At 43.8% G+C, this 21252-nt stretch overlaps 1 protein-coding gene across 5 annotated transcripts in view; it reads left to right on the plus strand.

The window, feature by feature from the left end:
• The first annotated feature begins 1753 nt into the window (after positions 1-1753).
• Positions 1754-21252, plus strand: part of SCAF11 (SR-related CTD associated factor 11) — a 69203-nt gene continuing 49704 nt past the window's right edge. For 3 of the 5 annotated variants that reach the window (XM_075857026.1, XM_075857029.1, XM_075857030.1), the window contains exons 1-2: positions 1834-2112; positions 20552-20624. In XM_075857026.1, coding sequence (XP_075713141.1) covers positions 20564-20624 — 61 coding nt within the window. In that variant the 5' untranslated portion in view covers positions 1834-2112; positions 20552-20563. Of the gene's footprint in view, positions 1810-1833; positions 2136-20551; positions 20625-21252 lie in introns of those variants that run through there. The other 2 variants (XM_075857028.1, XM_075857027.1) reach the window with 2 other exon arrangements.

The following is a 21252-nucleotide window of genomic DNA, read 5'->3' on the forward strand; positions in this document are numbered from 1 at the left end:
CGGCGCTGCAATGTAGATTACAGTAACGTTTTTATTTTTAAAAAACGAGCATTTTTGGCCAAGTTATGACCATTTTCGTATTTATGCAAATGAGGCTTGCAAAAGTACAACTGGGCGTGTTTAAAGTAAAAGTCCAACTGGGCGTGTATTATGTGCGTACATCGGGGCGTGTTTACTACTTTTACTAGCTGGGCATTCTGATGAGAAGTATCATCCACTTCTCTTCACAACGCCCAGCTTCTGGCAGTGCAGCACTGTGACGTCACTCACAGGTCCTGCATCGTGTCGGCACCAGAGGCTACAGTTGATTCTGCAGCAGCATCAGCGTTTGCAGGTAAGTAGCTACATCGACTTACCTGCAAACGCCGATGCTGCTGCAGAATCATCTGTAGCCTCTGGTGCCGACACGATGCAGGACCTGTGAGTGACGTCACAGTGCTGCACTGCCAGAAGCTGGGCGTTGTGAAGAGAAGTGGATGACACTTCTATACACAACGCCCAGCTAGTAAAAGTAGTAAACACGCCCCGATGTACGCACATAATACACGCCCAGTTGTACTTGTACTTTTCAACACGCCCAGTTGTACTTTTGCGAGCCTCATTTGCATAAATACGAAAATGGTCATAACTTGGCCAAAAATGCTCGTTTTTTAAAAATAAAAACGTTACTGTAATCTACATTGCAGCGCCTATCTGCTGCAATAGCAGATAGGGGCTGCAAAATCTGGTGACAGAGCCTCTTTAAAGGGATACCATTATAGTCTATGGCTGATGGATGCCACTATATAGGCATCCGTTTAATGGATCTATTATCCATAGGCGTGAATATAACAACTTTTCTATGCTAGTTTTCTGGCGTAGAAAGACTGCAAATGGCTCAAAAGTCGCCAAGATTGGGAATTTTTGGGTCGTTTCAATTGCTCCCGCAACTTCTCTCGCCCGACGCATTTACCATTGTGGTAATCTACGCCAGCTCCTGACTGACGCACGAACAAGCTGAAGAAGCATGCGTCTCTTAATAAATTTGTTGCATCTTACTCCAACTTGTTTCCTATTAAGACTGACGTTCCCTCTGAGTTGTAACGTGCTGCAAAATATGTTGGAGCTTTATAAAGAACGATTATTATTACAATGAGGGAGGCTGAAAAGTAATGGAAAACTGCGCCTGATTGGCTGAGGGAGTGTAGCAGTTATTGTCCTGGTAGACTGCATGCCATAGTAGCACCCTCACTAAACGCAATGTGAACAAAGGCTTACATGAATTAGTACAGGGCAGTCATGCCAGAAATACTATTATGAACACTTTTGCGCAACATTGTGCCTGGCAAACACTGCTATATGATCTTCTGTGGCTTTCTCTCAATAATAAACACAAAATGTGATAAATATTCCACAGAGGTTGCTTCTACCGTTTTTTAAGCCTGGGGAAATTATATCTATTTTCCAAGGTTGGGGTGTTGAGAATAAATAAAATAACAAATGACACGAAAGTGCTGTTTAGAACCCATTGACTAGAATATCATAAAAGCACAAACGCAAGCATTGCTCGAAACGGTCAAATATTTCTCCTAAATTCATTAAACCTCAAAAGGTTATTCTTCTTGAGACCAGTAGGGGCGCAACGTCCAAATCTACGGAATATAGACACTGCCAAATGTCTGACAACATCATTGAAAAAAAAAAAAAAAAACTACAGTAAAATAGTATGACCCACTACAGCACCCGTACTCGGATTTTTCCGGAAGACGACGTAAAAGATTTTCCTCAGCCTGTCCCGCCTCCTCTGGCGGGGTCTCGCTATCAATCATTGTACGTCGTCTGCATGGTGGCAGCTGATTGGCTCTCTTTAGCAAAATTGTTCCCTCATTGGCAACCAAGATGGCGGGGGGCTGTTTTTGTGCTGGGAATTAGGCCGTCGAGCGCCGCCGTGCGGTTGTGTCGCACTCAGGCTTACTATACTACCTTAGGACTGGCATGTGGCCTGTGTGAGTTTCGAGTGAGACCAAGGCTTCCGCCGAGATAGATGAGGCCTGTGCCTGCCGCGCACTAATACACGGAAGGCAGCGGCCCTGATTATACGCTCGTTGCGGCCGGGACGGGCTGTCGTAGCTGGTGAGTTGTGTGCGGCCTGCTCGGTGAGTGTGTCTCTCCGCCTGTGTTCTTACAACGTGGGGCCGTGTGTTGTGGATATGGTTCTCTCTGCTGTGCCTGTCGCCTCTGCGAGCTCCTCTCGTCCAGTGTGTGCACCCGCGTGTGTGGTGGCGTGACTGACCGGCGCGAGAAAACCTGTGACACTGAGCAATGTGACATTATCATTGGCCATGGATGCGTTCTATGCATAGACTATACATGTGTGCTGGTGTCTCCTGCCCTTTGTTATTGTGTCCTGTTTGTAACGAGATTCTGACTCTATACCTTTGTTCACACCGGTGTCCTGGCTTTTGTTATTACAGAAGACGTGAACGAAATGACTGATCTGTTGCTTGATGATGGGTCCCATTGACTTTTATAATCTGTTAAGTTTACGTTTAACTTTTTAAGCACTATACAATAGCACAGCAAAGTGTACTATTCTGACTATCCGAGAGAGAGCTGTGGAAACCTGACGAAAAAGACCCTAAACTAAGGCCCTGTTCACACTAGGATTCCCACGTTCTTAACCCCCGATGTCTACAAGCTGGAGAGGCGAGCCGTCAAGTATCGGTGGCTCAGACTTATCTGGCCACTCCTTATATTGCTTGGACAGTTATTTAATCTGAATGATCTCCATGTAATACTAAATTTCCCCTGAAGTGTCCGCAATGTGTCTGGCCACGAGCTTCAGAAGCAGACCTGTAAGGCTATATTCACGCGACCGTGAAAAAAGTGGTTATTAAAAACGGATCAACTGTCAGTTTTTCATGGCCGTTTTGCATCAGTGTGTGTCCAAATTTTCATCCATTTCCAGTCCATCTGACTGTTTTTAATGGCCGCTTGTCTTCCGTTTTGCCGTTCGTTTTTCATGGCCGTTGAAAACCCCCTGAAAAGACCAGTGCCCATGTAGATAGTGCCGCAATGTCCCTGTAGATGGTGCCACAGTACCTACTGTAGATAATGACCACATAGTACCAGTGCCCACTGTAGATAGCGCCACAGTGAAGTAACACTGCCACATAACACCGCAGTGCTCATATATAAACTGACATAGCGCCCACATATAAAGTGCCACAATGCCCATGTAGATAGTGCCACAGTGCCCAAGTGGATTGCACCAACCACTTGTGGATAGCGCCCCTCCCCCCTTGTAGATATCGTAACTCCCTGTAGGAGCGGAATCCCTGTGGCTGGGATTCCCGCTCAAAGATGTAGCACCTGACATCTGTCCATATATGGACAGAGGTTTTCTCTAAGAGCGGAAACCCCTGCCGTTGGCAGTCCTCTGACCAAGGATTCCTACGTGTGCTATATACATGGGGGGGAACAGAGGGAGCCCTTGACGCCACTGTCAATATATTCCCGTCAAAAAACAGCCGTGTGAATACACCCATAGAACTTCATTGTTCTGAAAACAGCCGTGCGACGGCCGTTTTTCACTGTCGTGTGAATGTGGCCTAAGGCTACGTTCACACGTCCGTGTCTGATATCCGTGTGCAAAAAACGGAACATATTTCCTGCATTGCATTTCATGTCCGTGTGCCATCAGTGTGCGTTGAATGATCCCGAACAGTTAGCTGATCGCCAGTCTCTTGAGATGGGTCCTTTTAAGGCTATGTTTGCGCAGATCGAAAATCCACAATGGAGTACAGTAGCAGCAAAGTGGATGATGCGGACATCTTCCACACACAAATCTCTATATCCACAGCATGCTAATCTCTGATGTGGATTGGTTGGGAATTTGTTGCAGATTTTCCTAATTAAGGGTAGGAACACACAACGTAAACACTGCGGATTTTCCGCAACGGATTAATTCCGGAAAATCAGCGTATTACAGTAGCAGCAGTGTGGGTGAGATTTCAATAAATAAAAAGTATAAACTACGGGCCGAGAAGAGGGACTGGGTAAGTATGAAAGTTTTTTCTTTCCGGCGATGCTTTGCAGTGGACATTCCTTTCGGAAAAACGCACCACAATGTGGTGACGTTTTCCAGACGGCATTTCCTGTGGTGTTCAGGGCTGATATGCTGCGCAGCTTAAAGAGGCTCTGTCACCACATTATAAGTACCCTATCTTGTACATGATGTGATCGGCGCTGTAATGTAGATTACAGCAGTGTTTTTTATTTAGAAAAACGATCATTTTTGACAGAGTTATGACCTATTTTAGCTTTATGCTAATGAGTTTCATAATGAACAACTGGGCGTGTTTTTACTTTTTGGCCGAGTGGGCGTTGTGGAGAGTAGTGTATGACGCTGACCAATTAGCGTCATACACTTCTCCCCATTCATTTACACAGCATATAGCTATATCACTATACACACACACACACACACACACACACACACACACACACACACACACACACACACACACACACACACACGTTACTGAAGGGTCCTGACAATGAATATACATTACCTCCAGCCAGGACGTGATGTCTATTCACAATCCTGACACTTCACTAATACAATCTAGAAAACTACAGCACAGCAAGCGTAATCTCATTTTAAATGGCATTTTACAGCGTAATCTCACGAGATTATGCTTGCCTTGCTGTAAATATCACAGGGACGCTACAGAAGTGTCAGGATTCTGAATACACATCACGTCTTGGCTGGAGGTAATGTATATTCATAGTCAGGACACTGCAGTAACGTTAGTCTGTGCATGTGGCTGCACATAGCGATATAACTATATCGCTATCTGCAGTGTAAATGAATGGAGAGAAGTGTATGACGCTGATTGGGCACTGATTGGTCAGCGTCATACACTCCTCTGTACAACGCCCTTTTGGCCATATAGTAAAACACGCCCAGTTGTTCATTAAGAAACTCATTAGAATAAAGCTAATATAGGTCATAACTCCGTCAAAAATGATCGTTTTTCGAAATAAAAAGCACTGCTGTAATCTACATTACAGCGCCGATCAGATTATGTACAATATAGGCCACTTATAATGTAGTGACTTTAATGCAGTGTATCAGCACTGAATATGTTGTGTGTTCCTACCCTTAGTCTGCAACTAAAACTCAATTGTTGCGGTATGCCCACGAATCCGCAGCTTTCTTCATTCTGTTCAATCGTCTTCCGCTAGCGTGGTCCCCTGCCAGTCTCTCTTTCCTGGCATCCAGCAATGACGTGTCGTGGCCAGCATACTGAGACAAGGACAGGCCTAGCAATACCAGGGGATAGGCAGAAGATTGGGAGGGTGAGTATACAGCAGCAAATCCACAAGAAATCTGCATGTGTTGGTGCAGATTTTCTTATGTGAACATACCTGAACGCTGGAGTCACGTATGCAGTGTTTTTAGCCAAACACAGGAGTGGATACAAAAGTGAAGACATGTAAGTCTTCCCTTTTATACTGTTTTTAAAAAAAAAAAAAATTAGGGAGTGTGTGGCCATTGCAATAAGCTCACAGCATGTCCTACTCTGGTCTGTTTTTGCAGATCACTTGCCTACTAAGGTTTATGGACATGTGAAAAAAAAACAGACCGCATGCGGATGACCTCCGTGTGCTGTCTGTTTTTCACTGATCAGTTGCTAAGAGATGCAGTGAAACAAAAGTGAAACCAGGTAGTGCTTGCAGAGGAGAAAAACAGACGACCCACGGATGCAACACGGACCGTAATATGGATGAAAAACAGTCAGGTTTTTTTGTAAATGCAGATCTGACACGCTCGTGTGAATAAAGCCATAAGCGGTTGTCCCATCAGAACAGCCAAATCTTTGCCTTGAATCAGAATGCTGGAACCAGCAGTGACCAGCTGATAATATCTGGTGAAGCTGACAGCACCCACATGACTGTATGCTAATACTCGCATTCTAAGGGTATGTTCACACGCAGTGGTTTCAGACGTAATTTGGGCCGTTTACGCCTCAAATTACGCCTGAAAAAACAGCACCCTTACGCCTCTAAATATCTGCTCATTGCTTGCAATGGGATTTATGGTGTTCTGTTCCCACGAGGCTTAATTTTACGCATCGTCAAAATACGGAGTGTAAAATGGCGCCACGTCAAAATAAGTGCAGGTCATTTCTTGGGAGGTTTTTGGAGGCGTTTTTCATTGACTCCATTGAAAAACAGCTCCAATAACGGCCGTAAAATACGCAGCGAAAAACGCGAGTTGTTACAAAAACTTCTGAAAATCAGGAGCTGTTTTCGCTTGAAAACAGCTCCAGATTTTCAGACATATTTTGCTAAGTGTGTGAACATACCCTAATAGGGCATATGGACAGGTCTTGTACCAGAGGTCGCAATAATTTTAATATTGAATTCAATGGGGATGCAAAACCCGCAACAGAAAGCAAAGCGTTGACTTTTGCCGCGCAATCACAGCGTTTACATTGCAAAAATCGCAACGCCAGGAGAAAACAAAAAAAAAATCCTACTCCCTCCTTCCTGCAGTCCGGCATCCTGAGATGACGTTGCATTCAATGTGACCGCTGCAGCCAGTCACAGGGTGCAACATGACATGGCCTGAAACGTCAAGGGAGGCCAGAGCGGACGTCCGAGGATGGAGTATGAACGTCTTTCCTCCGCAGCGGAATTTCCCTCTGAAAAATCGCACCACATTGTGAATGTCCTGTGGGTTCCAGGTTGGACACGCTGCTTGGGAACCTTAAAGAGGCTCTGTCACCAGATTTTCAAACCCCTATCTCCTATTGCAGCAGATCGGCGCTGCAATGTAGATAACAGTAACGTTGTTTTTTTTCAAAAACGAGCATTTTTGGCCAAGTTATGACCATTTTTATTTTTATGCAAATGAGCCTTTCTTATGTCCAACTGGGCGTGTATTGTGTGTGTACATCTGGGCGTGTATTGTGTTTGTAACATCTGGGCGTTTTTACTTGTTTTACTTGCTGGGCGTTGTGAATAGAAGTGTATGATGACGAATCAGCATCATCCACTTCTCTTCGTTACCACCCAGCTTCTGACAGTTCAGACACACAGCGTGTCCTCGCGCATCCGACGCGATGAAGTTCCTGTGGGAGGAAGTGAGTGACGTCACAGCGTGATCTCGCGAGGACACGCTGTGTGTCTGTGCACTGCTAGAAGCTGGGTGGTAACGAAGAGAAGTGGATGATTCTGATTCGTCAGCATCATACACTTCTATTCACAACGCCCAGCTAGTAAAACAAGTAAAAACGCCAAGATGTTACACACAATACACGCCCAGTTGGACATAACTTTAAACGCTCAGTTATACTTAAGAAAGGCTCATTTGCATAAATATAAAAATGGTCATAACTTGGCCAAAAATGCTCGTTTTTGAAAAAAAACAACGTTACTGTTATCTACATTGCAGCACCGATCTGCTGCAATACGAGATAGGGGTTTGAAAATCTGGTGACAGAGCCTCTTTAAGGATTTGACAGTCTGTCAAGGCATCCCTAGACATTTGCGAGTCACCCCAAGTCACTGATGTTGCCAAGACCATACAGCTTTATGTAGTTCCGATCCAAGGACAGATAGGACATGTTCTATAGTTCCTCGGATCACTGACGGGACTCTGCCAACGCACACGGACGTGTGCATGCGGCGTAAAAGTAATGCAACTTATTTGTGCTCATGTAACAAATGTATATCAGAGTCGTGAATTGTTTTATGTCTCTGTCATGCACTTATGATAGATAAATAAATAAAAACAGAATTAAAAAAAGTAATGCAACTTTGTGATTGACTTTCAATCCCTCGCTGTCTTCAAGATCCCCTCATTTTAGAGAATGCTACAATTGTATCCAGTCTAGGCAACCATCTGTGAGCTAAACAGCTGGCACTCCAGGCTTTTTATTATGTACAGTGATTAACCCCCTAAGAGCCAGGACTTTCTTGGTGTTAAAGAGGCTCTGTCACCAGATTTTGCAACCCCTATCTGCTATTGCAGCAGATCGGCGCTGCAATGTAGATTACAGTAACGTTTTTATTTTTAAAAAACGAGCATTTTTGGCCAAGTTATGGCCATTTTTGTATTTATGCAAATGAGGCTTGCAAAAGTACAACTGGGCGTGTATTATGTGCGTACATCGGGGCGTTTTTACTTCTTTTACTAGCTGGGCGTTCTGATAAGTATCATCCACTTCTCTTCACAACACAGCAGTGCAGTGCAGATCTGTGACGTCACTCACAGGTCCTGCATCGTGTCGGCCACATCAGCACCAGAGGCTACAGTTGATTCTGCAGCAGCATCAGCGTTTGCAGGTAAGTAGCTACATCGATTTACCTGCAAACGCCGATGCTGCTGCAGAATCATCTGTAGCCTCTGGTGCCGATGTGTCCTCGCTCGTCCGACAAGATGCAGGACCTGGGGAAGTGACGTCACAGCGTGATCTCTCGAACACGCTGTGTCTGCACTGCCAGAAGCTGGGCGTTCTGAAGAGAAGTGGATGATACTTCTCGTCAGAAAGCCCAGCTAGTAAAAGTAGTAAACACGCCCCGATGTACGCACATAATACACGCCCAGTTGGACTTTTACTTTTCAACACGCCCAGTTGGACTTTTACTTTAAACACGCCCAGTTGGACTTTTGCAAGCCTCATTTGCATAAATACAAAAATGGTCATAACTTGGCCAAAAATGCTCGTTTTTTAAAAATAAAAACGTTACTGTAATCTACATTGCAGCGCCGATCTGCTGCAATAGCAGATAGGGGTTGCAAAATCTGATGACAGAGCCTCTTTAAAGAGGCTCTGTCACCACATTATAAGGGCGGATTCACACGACCGTGAATTGCGTCCCTGCAGGCCGCGTGGTTTTCACGCGGCTCGCATGGACCAATAGAAGTCTATGGGGCAGTACAGACAGTCCGTGCTTTTTGCGCAGCGTTTGTCCGCTGCGTAAAAAGCGCAACATGTTCAATATCTGGCCGTATTTCGCGCACCACGCACCCATTGAAGTCAATAGGTGCGTGAAAACGACGCAGGAAGCACTTCTGTGCGAACTGCCTGTTTCGCGTCACAGCTGTCAAAAGGATGAATGAAAACAGAAAAGCACCACGTGCTTTTCTGTTTACAAACATCCAAATGGCGTGTCATAACGATGGCGGAAGCGCAAAAAGCACGCAGCCGCGCATCATATGATGCTGCCTCATGGAGCAGGTAAGTGGCTTTTGCGCAGGCAAAACACCACAGTCGTCTGAATCAGCCCTAAGTGCCCTATCTCCTATATAATCTGATCGGCGCTGTAATGTAGATTACAGCAGTGTTTTTTTATTTAGAAAAACTATAATTTTTGACGGAGTTATGACCTATGTTAGCTTTATGCTTTACGGACCGAACATTCTCGTGTGAATCCAGCCTAAGAGCCATAACTTTATTTTTCCATCGATTTGAGCGGTATGAGGGCTTATTTTTTGCCGGGCGAGCTGTAGTTTCTATTGGTACAATTTTGGGCTACATGAGACTTTTTTTTTTTGTGTGTTTTTTTTGTGGGCTATGAAGTGACCAAAATACAGCGATTCTGGCGGTTTATATATTTTTTCTTTTTACGGTGTTCACCGTACATGTTAAATAATGCTATATTTTAAAAATAATTTACGGACGCAGCGATACCAATTTTTTTATTTATTTTTTTTACATTACTTCAGTGAACAATGGGAAAAGTGGGGTTTAAGGTTTCTTTTTTCTTTTTTTTTTTTTTTTTTCTTTATTTGAACTTTTTTTAATTAGCTATTGCTAGAGGCAGGGCTTAACAGGAGATGAAGATAGGCAGCCGTGGGGGCCTTCATTAGGTCCCTGGACTGCCATAACAACCATTGTTCCGCCTCCCGAGCGCATCGAAAAGGGACCCATGAGCTGTCAGAGGGGGACGCCCCCCTCTTTCTAACGTTTTAGATGCTTGATCACTGCTCCTAAGGGGTTAAAGGGCCAGGAACAGCGCGATTGCTGTTCCTGGCCGTCCGTCCCGGGTCTCACTGTTGAACGCAGCTGACACCCACTTCGTACGGAGCAGGCTTAGCGGGTGTCTGCTGTAAAACGCAGCTGACATTCGCTCAGTATGGAGCAGGCTCACCGGGTGAGCTCGCTCCAAACATCACCCCGCACTAGTACGTCGTGGCATGCACAGGTTAAATGTAGTGTTGACTTTTTATTATATGGGATGCTACGATTGAAGTGATACCCTATATGTTTGTTTGTTTTTTTTAATTACTTTTGCACAATAAAACCACTTTTATGTTTTTGTTTTGTTTTTTTTAAACACACTCCCACTAGGCGACTTCACAATCCGATCATTTGATCGCTAATATGAGGCTTTGGTATAATTTTATACCAAGGCTTAATTCTCGGTCCATAATAAACAGGCAATCTATTAAGCCGTTGCCTTGGAAAATAGCCATGGCAGGCCTTGAAGCCTTTTTAGGCCCCCGGCTGCCATGGCAACCCGTTGGTACCCAGTAATCGCATTGCGCGGCGTCGATGGCCAATTATCGGACAAACTAGGTTTCGTAGAACACTCGTTCCCGATAATTGCCCCGTGTAAACGGCAACGATCTGCCGATGAACGAGCAAATGCTCTTTCATTGGCTGATTGCGTAGTTTTAAATGCGTAAACTTTTATTGTTTGTCGGCAGCACCTCTCCCTGTGTAAGCAGCGACATGTACTACAAACTTGGTGGAAATTTATGGGGACGAGCGATCGGAATAACAAGCGCTTGTCCACATACTAGCTCCTTGTGAAAGGAGCAAACCAGCACCATTCAGCGAGCTGTCTCATTGATCGGCGCTCGATTACGTTGGGCCGTGTAAGAATATCTTTAGATTGATCGAACAGAACATATTATTTTTTATTTTTTTTAAATCAAACAAGTTTTTATTGAGTAAACATCATACATTATACATCTTATGTAAACCAGAAAATAATAAATTTTCAGTTTTATTTTAGAGTATCCAGTACATTTATAGTGAACCCCCCCCCTCCCCCCCCTCAACTTAACTTCCCCCCCCCCCCCGCAGTACCACCTCCTTTCCCTGGCTCTTCCAACCAGTAAAGGAAATAGAGAAAATCCCCTGGCCAAATCACCTTAAGAAGTCTCCTACTGCCCTGCCGTTCCATAACTGTGTACCCATTTACCCCATTGTTTATCATATTTGTGCATTGCCCCACGTTTCAAATATATCCGATGTTCCAACGATACCGTGTGATTAACATATCCAGCCAGTTCAGACACCTCCGGGGGATCCGCTTGCAGCCAATATTTTGCTATCACTTTCCTTGCATGGTACAAAACCTTTTTAATAGACAGTAATTCAGCCCCATCTCCTCCCCATACAACCCAAGAGAAAGATCTTAGGGTCCAACGGGAAATCCCCCCCCCCATATACCCTCGTTACCATGCCTCTAACCTCCCTCCAGTATTCATTTAGCATTGGACAGCTCCAGAACATATGCTTTAAGTCTGCCCCATCAAACGAACATCTGGGACACTCCTTCGTTGGTCTGAGCCGCATTTGCCATAACACCTTAGGCGTCCTATACACCATATGTAGGAGAAAAAGTTGCGAAATCCTGTGTGTTACACTAATGGAGAGTACTTTGGACGATTCAAGTATCTCCTCCCACTCGTCCTGTTAAAATCCCCATGTCGTCTTCCCATTTACGTCTGATCTCCGACAGCGGATTTCCAAGGAATTTGGAAAGCAACGTACCATATAGCACAGAGATAATCCCTTTTGTGTCCTTTGCCCCTAATACCTGTTCCACCACCCCCGTAGTGGAGCAGCTCAAGTCCACCGATCTACTTTGGGCTTGTGCTGCATGATGTAATTGGAGGTATTGGTAGAACATCCGATGTGGGAATCCAAACTCCTCCTGCAATTGTGAGAACAGTTTGAGACTTCCTCCCTCATACAGCTGGTATACGTATCTGAGCCCTGTTTGTTCCCATTCCTGAAAACCGTCCAAGATATTGAATTCCCATAGGTATGTGTTGTCCCATATAGGCATGTAGTTGGAACACCCTGTAACGCCTGATAGTTTCTTACACTCCCACCATACCCTATGTATTAATAGCAAAGTCGGCTTCCCTCTCGCCTCCCTCCGCAATTTGAGACTCCATGGCCTCCAGCATATCCGTGCGCTGACTCAAATAAAACAGCAGTTTCCCACTAGAGTCCCATTCTTCCCTATTCTTCCAGCCTTTAAAGTGTTGCAGTTGAGCCGCCAGATAATATATCCACGCATTTGGGAGAGCTAAACCTCCCTGGTCCGTTGGTAATTTTTTCCAATTTGATCCTGGGGATCCCCCTTTTCCACACTAGGTCCCTAAACAGATTATGTATTCTCCTGAACCAGTACTTGGGCAACCACACTGGGACATTATGCACAACACCTGAGGCATCAGAATCATTTTAATCGGGTTTGCTCGACCTAACGCTGAAAGTGGCAGCCCAAGCCATATTTTAGTCTTATCTTTTAGTTTGTCCAATAATGGCTTCACATTTAGAGTGACAAAATCCTGCACCCTCGCCGAGACCTTAATCCCCAGATATTTAAACTCCGTGACACAGGGTACATTGATTCCCCCCACCTCCAATGGCGTATCCAGTGGCGTAAGTGGCAACAGTGCCGACTTATTCCAATTAATTTGCAGCCCTGAAAATCTACCAAACCTTTCCAATACAGTCATTATCACTGGCAGTGACCGGTCTACCTCTCCCAAGAACAACAAAATATCATCCGCATATAGTGCTATGCGCTCCTCCAAGTCCCCACAGTGAAACCCTTCTATACCCGGATGTTGCCTCACTACATTTGCCAGGGGTTTGATCGCCAGAGCGAACAGTAACGGGGAAAGTGGGCAGCCCTGACGCGTCCCCCTCCCCAGCCCAAAAGAGTCCGACATCATTCCATTGGCTCTAATTCTAGCTACTTGTTCCCTATACAGCAATTTTACCCATGTAATAAATTTCCTCCCAAAACCAAACCGCTCCAGAACAGCCCATAAGTACCCCCACTCCACACTATCAAACTCCTTAGCGGCGTCTAAAGACAGCACTGCCCTACACTGTGCGTCTCCAGCATCTGTCTGCAAGTTCAGGAATAATCTTCGTAGATTAACCGCTGTAGATCGGTAGATCGTGATGGCATGAATCCCGACTGATCCGGGCCCACTACTGTAGTCACTACTCTTGTCAGCCTGTTAGCTAGGACCTTTGCCAAACTTTTTATGTCAGAGGGCAGCAGGGATATTGGTCGGTAAGAGTCAGGTTGTGTCCGGTCTTTCCCGTCTTTAGGAATAACTACTATTGCGGCTTCGTACATAGTCTGCGGCAGACGCCCCCTTGTAAAACTGTCCTTGAACACCTCCAGTAACTCTGGCAGAAGCTCCCCCCCCCCCCCCCATATGTTTTGTACAATTCGGTAGGTATGCCATCCATCCCTGGAGCCTTTTCATTCGCCATAGAACTCACCGCTTCCTGCAGTTCCTCCAAAGTAATTGGCTACTCCAGTAACTCCCTCTCCTCCCCCCAGAGTAACCCACGTCATACCAGCTAGATAGTCTGTCAGAAGATCCTCCGAGTAATCTACCCTGGAGCGATACAGCTCATTATAATATGATTTCAACACACCCAATATATCCCCGGTTTTCCCTACCAGTGCCCCTTCTTTATCCTGCAATTGGTGGATGAACGCACCTTCCCGCGGAGGCCTAGCGATATTAGCCAACAATCTGCCTGTCATTTCTCCCTCCTCATAGTATTTTTGTTGCATAAACAATCTTTTATTATCCGCTTGTTCCAGCTGATGCTCCCTGAGTAGTTTTTGGGCTACCTTCCACTGAGCCAGCGTTTCTGCTGTTATTGGCGATATGTCTTTCCTTGGTTAATGTCACCCTACCCGTCAAATGTTCACCCACTTGTTGTGATTTATTCTTTATGATCGTGATCTCCCGGATATACACCCCCCCCCTTATATTCGCCTTCATAGCATCCCATAGGATATCTGTAGGAACCGTACCTTTTATTAAACTCAAAATATTCCCGCAGGCTCGTAGTTATTTTCTCCTCCCCCCACCAATTGTATCCAGAACGGGTTCAGCCTCCAGTGCATTCTTAACCCCCCCCCCCCACCTGCGGACTGGTTCGGACCTTCACTAACATCGGGGAGTGATCAGACAGCGACCGTGGCAAATACTCCACCCCCTCCACACACCTAATCCCCAACCCGTTACTAAACGTCAAATCTATTCGGGATAACGATCCATATGTAGATGACACACAAGAATATTGCGTAGTAGATGGCCACTTCGCCCGCCATATATCCGTAAACCCAACCTCTGCCATATACTTCCCAAAACGCGTCAGATCAACCTCTCCTACCCCCCCCTTTTGGAAACTTATCGCGCACTTTGTCCATTATGTTGTTGAAGTCCCCCATTAGTATGATCGGAACCACAGGACAACCAGCCAGCCGCTCCAACACCTCACGTATTGGAACCACAGAGTACGGGGGAGGCACATACAGCACCACAATTATACATTCCCAGTTAAATAATTTACAATGTACCCCTACATACCTGCCCTCCCCATCCCTAAAGGAAGCCAAACAGCAAAAAGGTACATCCCTTTGAACCAGGAGACTAACCCCCCTTGAGTATGTGGAATGAAAGGAGTGGAAACTGTGCCTAATCCAAACCCTATGTTCCTGTTGCACAGTATCAGTGGTAAAATGCGTTTCCTGTAATCCCATCACCCCAGCAGACTGCCCTTTCAGGAAGTCAAATATAGCCCTCCGTTTTATTGCCTCCCCCATACCTCGCCGGTTCCAGGACAAGAAATTTATCCTACCCCACATCTAGCCATTTCTTTTATCTGACTGTGGTAATGACCGCTGAATCCAGTGATGAACAGAACATATTTGATTACAATTTATAAACCTTTCTAAATTCCTATGAAAGTAAATGTGAATAAATCTATATATTTAATAAACGAATACAATATAAATATGAGTATTTTTAAGTTGGAGTCTGTACGATTCCACAGCCTTGCTTATGACGTGTGTGTGTGAAATGTCACGTCAAAACTCGTACAGATATATAAACAAGTGATAACCACTATGAAAGCTCTTTATATCCTCCGTCTTTGGTGCGTTCGAACTACAATCTGTATAATAAGGCGTAAATAGTGTTTTCCTAAACTCCTGAACCTTTACCAGCTATCGTGATGCCAGAGTTGTGTAAACTTGATCGGTAGTTGATACCAAGATACAAAGTACGTGTGGGGTGGGAGGGTGCACATTAAAACAATTGCTATGGGAATCAGCAAACATTGAATGGTACTCCCTACTTCTCTTCTATTTTCAATCCAACCAAAAATCTCACTATTAAAATTATTAATGATGTTTCCACATGAAATCACACTACAAATGTTCTACAGTTATAATTAAAAGGATTAATACACAGTGGGTCACCTAGCCCCAAACATAGTCACCTAGAATATACAACAATCGTAATTTATGGCACTAAAGTTCAAACCTATGACAATAATACAACAGATTAATGTAAAAGTGCCATGTATAAATTGACGTAGTGCATTCGAGCAAGGATCATGTCAATGTGCAGACATTTTTATTCCATAAATTATAAATGACCAAAGACCTGAAATGTACATCATAAGTGGTAGACCGGAATTGTAATGGGATTCTTTAGGAGCCCTAGTTTTACTTGTCTTCAGAAAGGAGTTCCACTAAGCAACGTGCCACCAACTGCCAGCTAATCTTTGCTGCGCTGCTTGGAGCACTGATGACCGGCTATATACTCTCAATGGCCCATCCTTCTCTGCATGCAGCCAAGGGGATCTGAAAAGACAGAGGAGAAATAATGAAGACTGGCGTTTTATATGTCAGTCATAATCTAAAGAAAGTTGGAGTAAGATGTGCCTAGTTTATTAAGATGCATATATATATATATATATATATATATATGCACGTGCAGAGAGCAGCACTCACAAAAAAACTGGTACGGGTGCCCAGCAAGTCGTCCTGATCCTAGGACGGAATATCAAATATAGAAAGAGAAAACTTGCAGCACTCCAGTGTGAAAAAATGGTGGTTTATTCAGTCAAACATAAAGCGACGTTTCAATCCTACAATAGGACCTTTATCAAGCATAGTGTCACATCAAAAACTGCAAGCATATATAGGGCAGAGATTCATTTGCATAATTAATCTCATTAAAACACACAAAGTGCATGGTGGAAAAAAATAATCATCCACAAGTGATTTAAGGTGTCAGTCAAGATGTCAATTTGATACATAAAGTGCAAGTGCTCATACAAAGTATCGTGAACAACGATATAAAATCAAGTGATTAAGACACAATCAAATATGCCTCAGTTGTGTTAGAATGAAGTGTAGTAGATCCACTCACCAATCAGAACTTCAGGTTTTTATTAGTATAACAATCAGGTTTCGTAGCAATGCTCAGCTGTAAGCCACGTTGTGATCAGAATGTACCGGTATGTAGTGCGCATGCGTGAGGGTTGGGAGCGGAAGTGTCCAGTTGCCAGGCAACAAGACGCTCTAGAGACATGGTGACGACAGTGCGTACAATCGTGTAAGTATCGTAGATGACGGTGTCCTCAGTTACCAAGCAACCGGTCCGGATCCACCACACACAATAAGGTACAATGTTAATATCGCTCTTATGTATTAAATTATGTCGACAACATTGCTATTGCGAGCCGAACAGTACATAATGGAAAAAATCCATATATAATGGTGCTCCTAGAGGTAAGTAACGGAGATATATAAAGTAAAAAGATTAACAGCCCATCTGCATATACACGTGAGTGGTTGATGGAACATCCTATGTGCATGAAGATGTCACTAAGTGATTTCTGGAAATCCTGGGAGTGTGATCGTTCTGATCACGTGAATGTGATCAGAGATCCACATACCCACGTGTAGATCTAAAATAGCAATTTTCTTATTACAATGACGAAGGTCTGATATGCAGATGGGCTGTTAATCTTTTTACTTTATATATCTCCGTTACTTACCTCTAGGAGCACCATTATATATGGATTTTTTCCATTATGTACTGTTCGGCTCGCAATAGCAATGTTGTCGACATAATTTAATACAGAAGAGCGATATTAACATTGTACCTTATTGTGTGTGTGGTGGATCCGGACCGGTTGCTTGGTAACTGAGGACACCGTCATCTACGATACTTACACGATGGTAAGCACTGTGTCGTCACCACGTCTCTAGAGCGTCTTGTTGCCTGGCAACTGGACACTTCCGCTCCTAACCCTCACGCATGCGCACTACATACCGGTACATTCTGATCACAACGTGGCTTACAGCTGAGCATTGCTACGAAACCTGATTGTTATACTAATAAAAACCTGAAGTTCTGATTGGTGAGTGGATCTACTACACTTCATTCTAACACAACTGAGGCATATTTGATTGTGTCTTAATCACTTGATTTTATGAATTTTGTATTTTATATCGTTGTTCACGATACTTTGTATGAGCACTTGCACTTTATGTATCAAATTGACATCTTGACTGATACCTTAAATCACTTGTGGATGATGATTTTTTTCCACCATGCACTTTGTGTGTTTTAATGAGATTAATTATGCAAATGAATCTCTGCCCTATATATGCTTGCAGTTTTTTGATGTGACACTATGCTTGATAAAGGTCCTATTGTAGGATTGAAACGTCGCTTTATGTTTGACTGAATAAACCACCATTTTTTCACACTGGAGTGCTGCAAGTTTTCTATATCTACATTTACTTTGGATATACTGTGCCCCTTAGTGTTAGAATAGGCAACCAGGAATAGTAGGTTAATTAGCGACAAAAATATAAAAAAAAAATGGTTATCCAAAGTAATTCAAAAGTTATGAGTTAAAATTTAGGCCTGCTCAATGAGGCATTGATGACCCTTTGACCTGAAAGGGTTAAAATCCACCACTGATTTTAGATTAATGCTTTACAAAACGGGGAGCGTACACCGATCAGCCATCGTATTAAAACAGACTACCTAAGACTTCACAACTGCATAGGAGTTTTCCATTCTATTCCTTATATAGGATCAGAACTAACAAAAAAAAAAAACCTGAGACATTGGATTTGTTGCATGATGGAGCCTACTGACTTTTATGGGTTCCGTTGGGTTTCTGCCATGGTGTCTGTTGTTTTTACCGGACAAAATGGCACATTCTTCAATGGATCTGCATTGTGGGCTCGACACGAATTTGAACACCGCGTTATTTTTATGTAGATACCTCTCGTTCCAAAACAGCTGTGACCCGTCGAGGTTTGGACTCCATAGTGCATCCTGGTGCCATTTATTCCACAGGCATTCGGTGAACACGCACCCTGCCATCCACATGATGTAAAAGAAAACTTGATTCATCAGACCAGGTCACCTTCCATTGCTCCGTGGTCCAGTTCTGATGCGCACGTACCCATTGTAGGCACTTTTGGTGGTAGAAGAGTGTCAGCATGGACACTCTATCTATTCTGCGGCAATGCAGCCCAAATGATGCACAGTGTTCGTAAGAACTTTCTATCATAGCCAGCAGTAACTTTTTCATCAAATTGTGTTTCAGTAGCTCTTATGTGAGATTGGACCAGACAGGCTAGCCTTCGCTCCCCACGCACATCCATGAGCCTTTGGGGGCCCGTGGCCCTGTTGGTCACTAGTTGGTCTTCCTTGGAACTCTTACGGTAGGTACTAACCACTGCATACTGGGAACACCCCACAAGAACTGCCCTTTTGAAGATTCTCTGACCCAGTCATCTAGCCATCCCAATCTGGCCTTTGTTAGTCTCCCCGGTCCTTACGCTTGCCCATGTTTCCTGCTTCGAACACATCAACTAAAAGAACGGACTGCTGTCACTGTCCCCTCTATCCCCCTGTACAGCCCTCCAGTGACCCCAGATGGCGGATATAGGAGCTTTTCCTTGTGTCACGTTTAGTGGGTATTCCTTTTTTTTCTACTATAGGGGTGAGAAGATAAAACAATGCATGCAACAGCTTTCTTTTTTTTTTTTTCTTTTGTCTGGCTCAGAAAGACATCCAGAGTCGCAACTGATGCATCAAATACCAAAACTGCTCTCATTGGAAAGCGTAGGATCTGGTATGTCATCGGTTCTCTCCGACGTTTGCGTGCCACACCAGAGCGATACAAAAACAAGATTGTTTTGATGCAGGAATGTGCAAAAGGAACCAGTGGGGCTACTTAAAAAGCCAATTTTACTTTGAAGTCTACTTCCAGATAAAAAAAAATAGTAAAATTCTATTCATCTGGCAGCAATGGAACAATAGGTGCTGGATTATACTTTTATACGGTCGTAGAAAAGCATATAAAAATCAATTGCAGCAGTTAAGAAACTTCAGGCAAAACAATCCGAAATAAGATTCACACAATCTGCTACTATAATTTTGATTTATTTTTAACTAGAGGAAATTTCTTATTGGTTTTCTTTTGGTCTTCTGAAATTCTACATTATACTGCAAATCTGTTCTACTTAAAAGGGGCTAGATTTATCAGATGCTGGATTAAAGGAATTTCACTATGTTAATTTGTATGTACTTAAAGAGGCTCTGTCACCAGATTTTGCAACCCCTATCTCCTATTTCAGCAGATCGGCGCTGCAATGTAGATTACAGTAACGTTTTTATTTTTAAAAAACGAGCATTTTTGGCCAAGTTATGACCATTTTTGTATTTATGCAAATGAGGCTTGCAAAAGTACAACTGGGCGTGTTTACAGTAAAAGTCCAACTGGGCGTGTATTATGTGCGTACATCGGGGCGTGTTTACTACTTTTACTAGCTGGGCGTTCTGACGAGAAGTATCATCCACTTCTCTTCAGAACTCCCAGCTTCTGGCAGTGCAGACACAGCGTGTTCTCGAGAGATCACGCTGTGACGTCACTCACTTCCTGCCCCAGGTCCTGCATCGTGTCGGACGAGCGAGGACACATCGGCACCAGAGGCTACAGTTGATTCTGCAGCAGCATCGGCGTTTGCAGGTAAGTAGCTACATCGACTTACCTGCAAACACCGATGCTGCTGCAGAATCAAAAATGCTCGTTTTTAAAAAATAAAAACTTTACTCTTATCTACATTGCAGCGCCGATCTGCTGCAATAGCAGATAGGGGTTGCAAAATCTGGTGACAGAGCCTCTTTAAAGCAGCAGGGGCTATGTTGCGGAACTATCTCCGATCCCGGTCACTGTTGTCATGTGCCTGCCCGATTCCTACAGCGTCTGCTGTGTGTAGCAGATGTTACTTTCACCATGCATTCCTACGAGATGCTGTAAGGATCAGGAAATCGGTGTGGACACTAGCCGGTTTTAATAATTTGTTTGTATAAAAAATTTTTAATTTTTTTATTCTTGTTCTTCAGTCTGGGACAATTTTTTAAGTTAACGTTTTTGTTTTTTTGAAGTTTGAGTGAACGATGAAGAACAAGAAGTTGTGCTCCCCAAATACCAGAAATGAGCAAAATGAAGAGAAGGATGGTAAGTGTTAAGTTGAGAGTGTAAGTTCTAGTTGACATATTGGCAGATATTTGTCATGTAACCCGTCAGGTATATTTTGTATACTGTGCTAGCTATATGAACAAGATTTTCACGTCATAATACTGGAACTTTATCGAATTAGGCAGGGTTCACATCACGTTTATATCCAAAGGGCCCCATTGATGTGACATATGGCAAGAGTGTACTTCTGGCACACATTCAAGGAGGCGTGTGTAGGTATATGCCTTTTGGTTTTTTACTTTATGGCATGCTGCCAACATATACCTATAACTGAAGGCTCTCTGACATTAAGTTTCCTAAGCTCATCTGCAGATTTGTCAGGTCGGAGAAGGAAGCGATATGCCTTGTGGAGTCCATTATCTTCCCCATTGTTCGCAGCTACCAGTTCGTGTATCCACGATTGGTAATTCAATGGACAGGTTTTGCATTTAAATGTACAGAAGTTTGAGCCCAATGGACCTGATCTATCCTGAAACATGTCATAAAAAACCTTTTTGCTTGCCCGATGGAATTGAACTGGAAGTAGCTGAGCAATTGGATTGCTGGTTTTATGTTTGACTAACTTCTTGTATTAGCGGTTTGCGTATTCCTGACACTACAGCATTAC

This window comes from Rhinoderma darwinii, chromosome 3 (genome assembly GCF_050947455.1).
Source record: "Rhinoderma darwinii isolate aRhiDar2 chromosome 3, aRhiDar2.hap1, whole genome shotgun sequence".
NCBI lineage: Eukaryota > Metazoa > Chordata > Amphibia > Anura > Rhinodermatidae > Rhinoderma > Rhinoderma darwinii.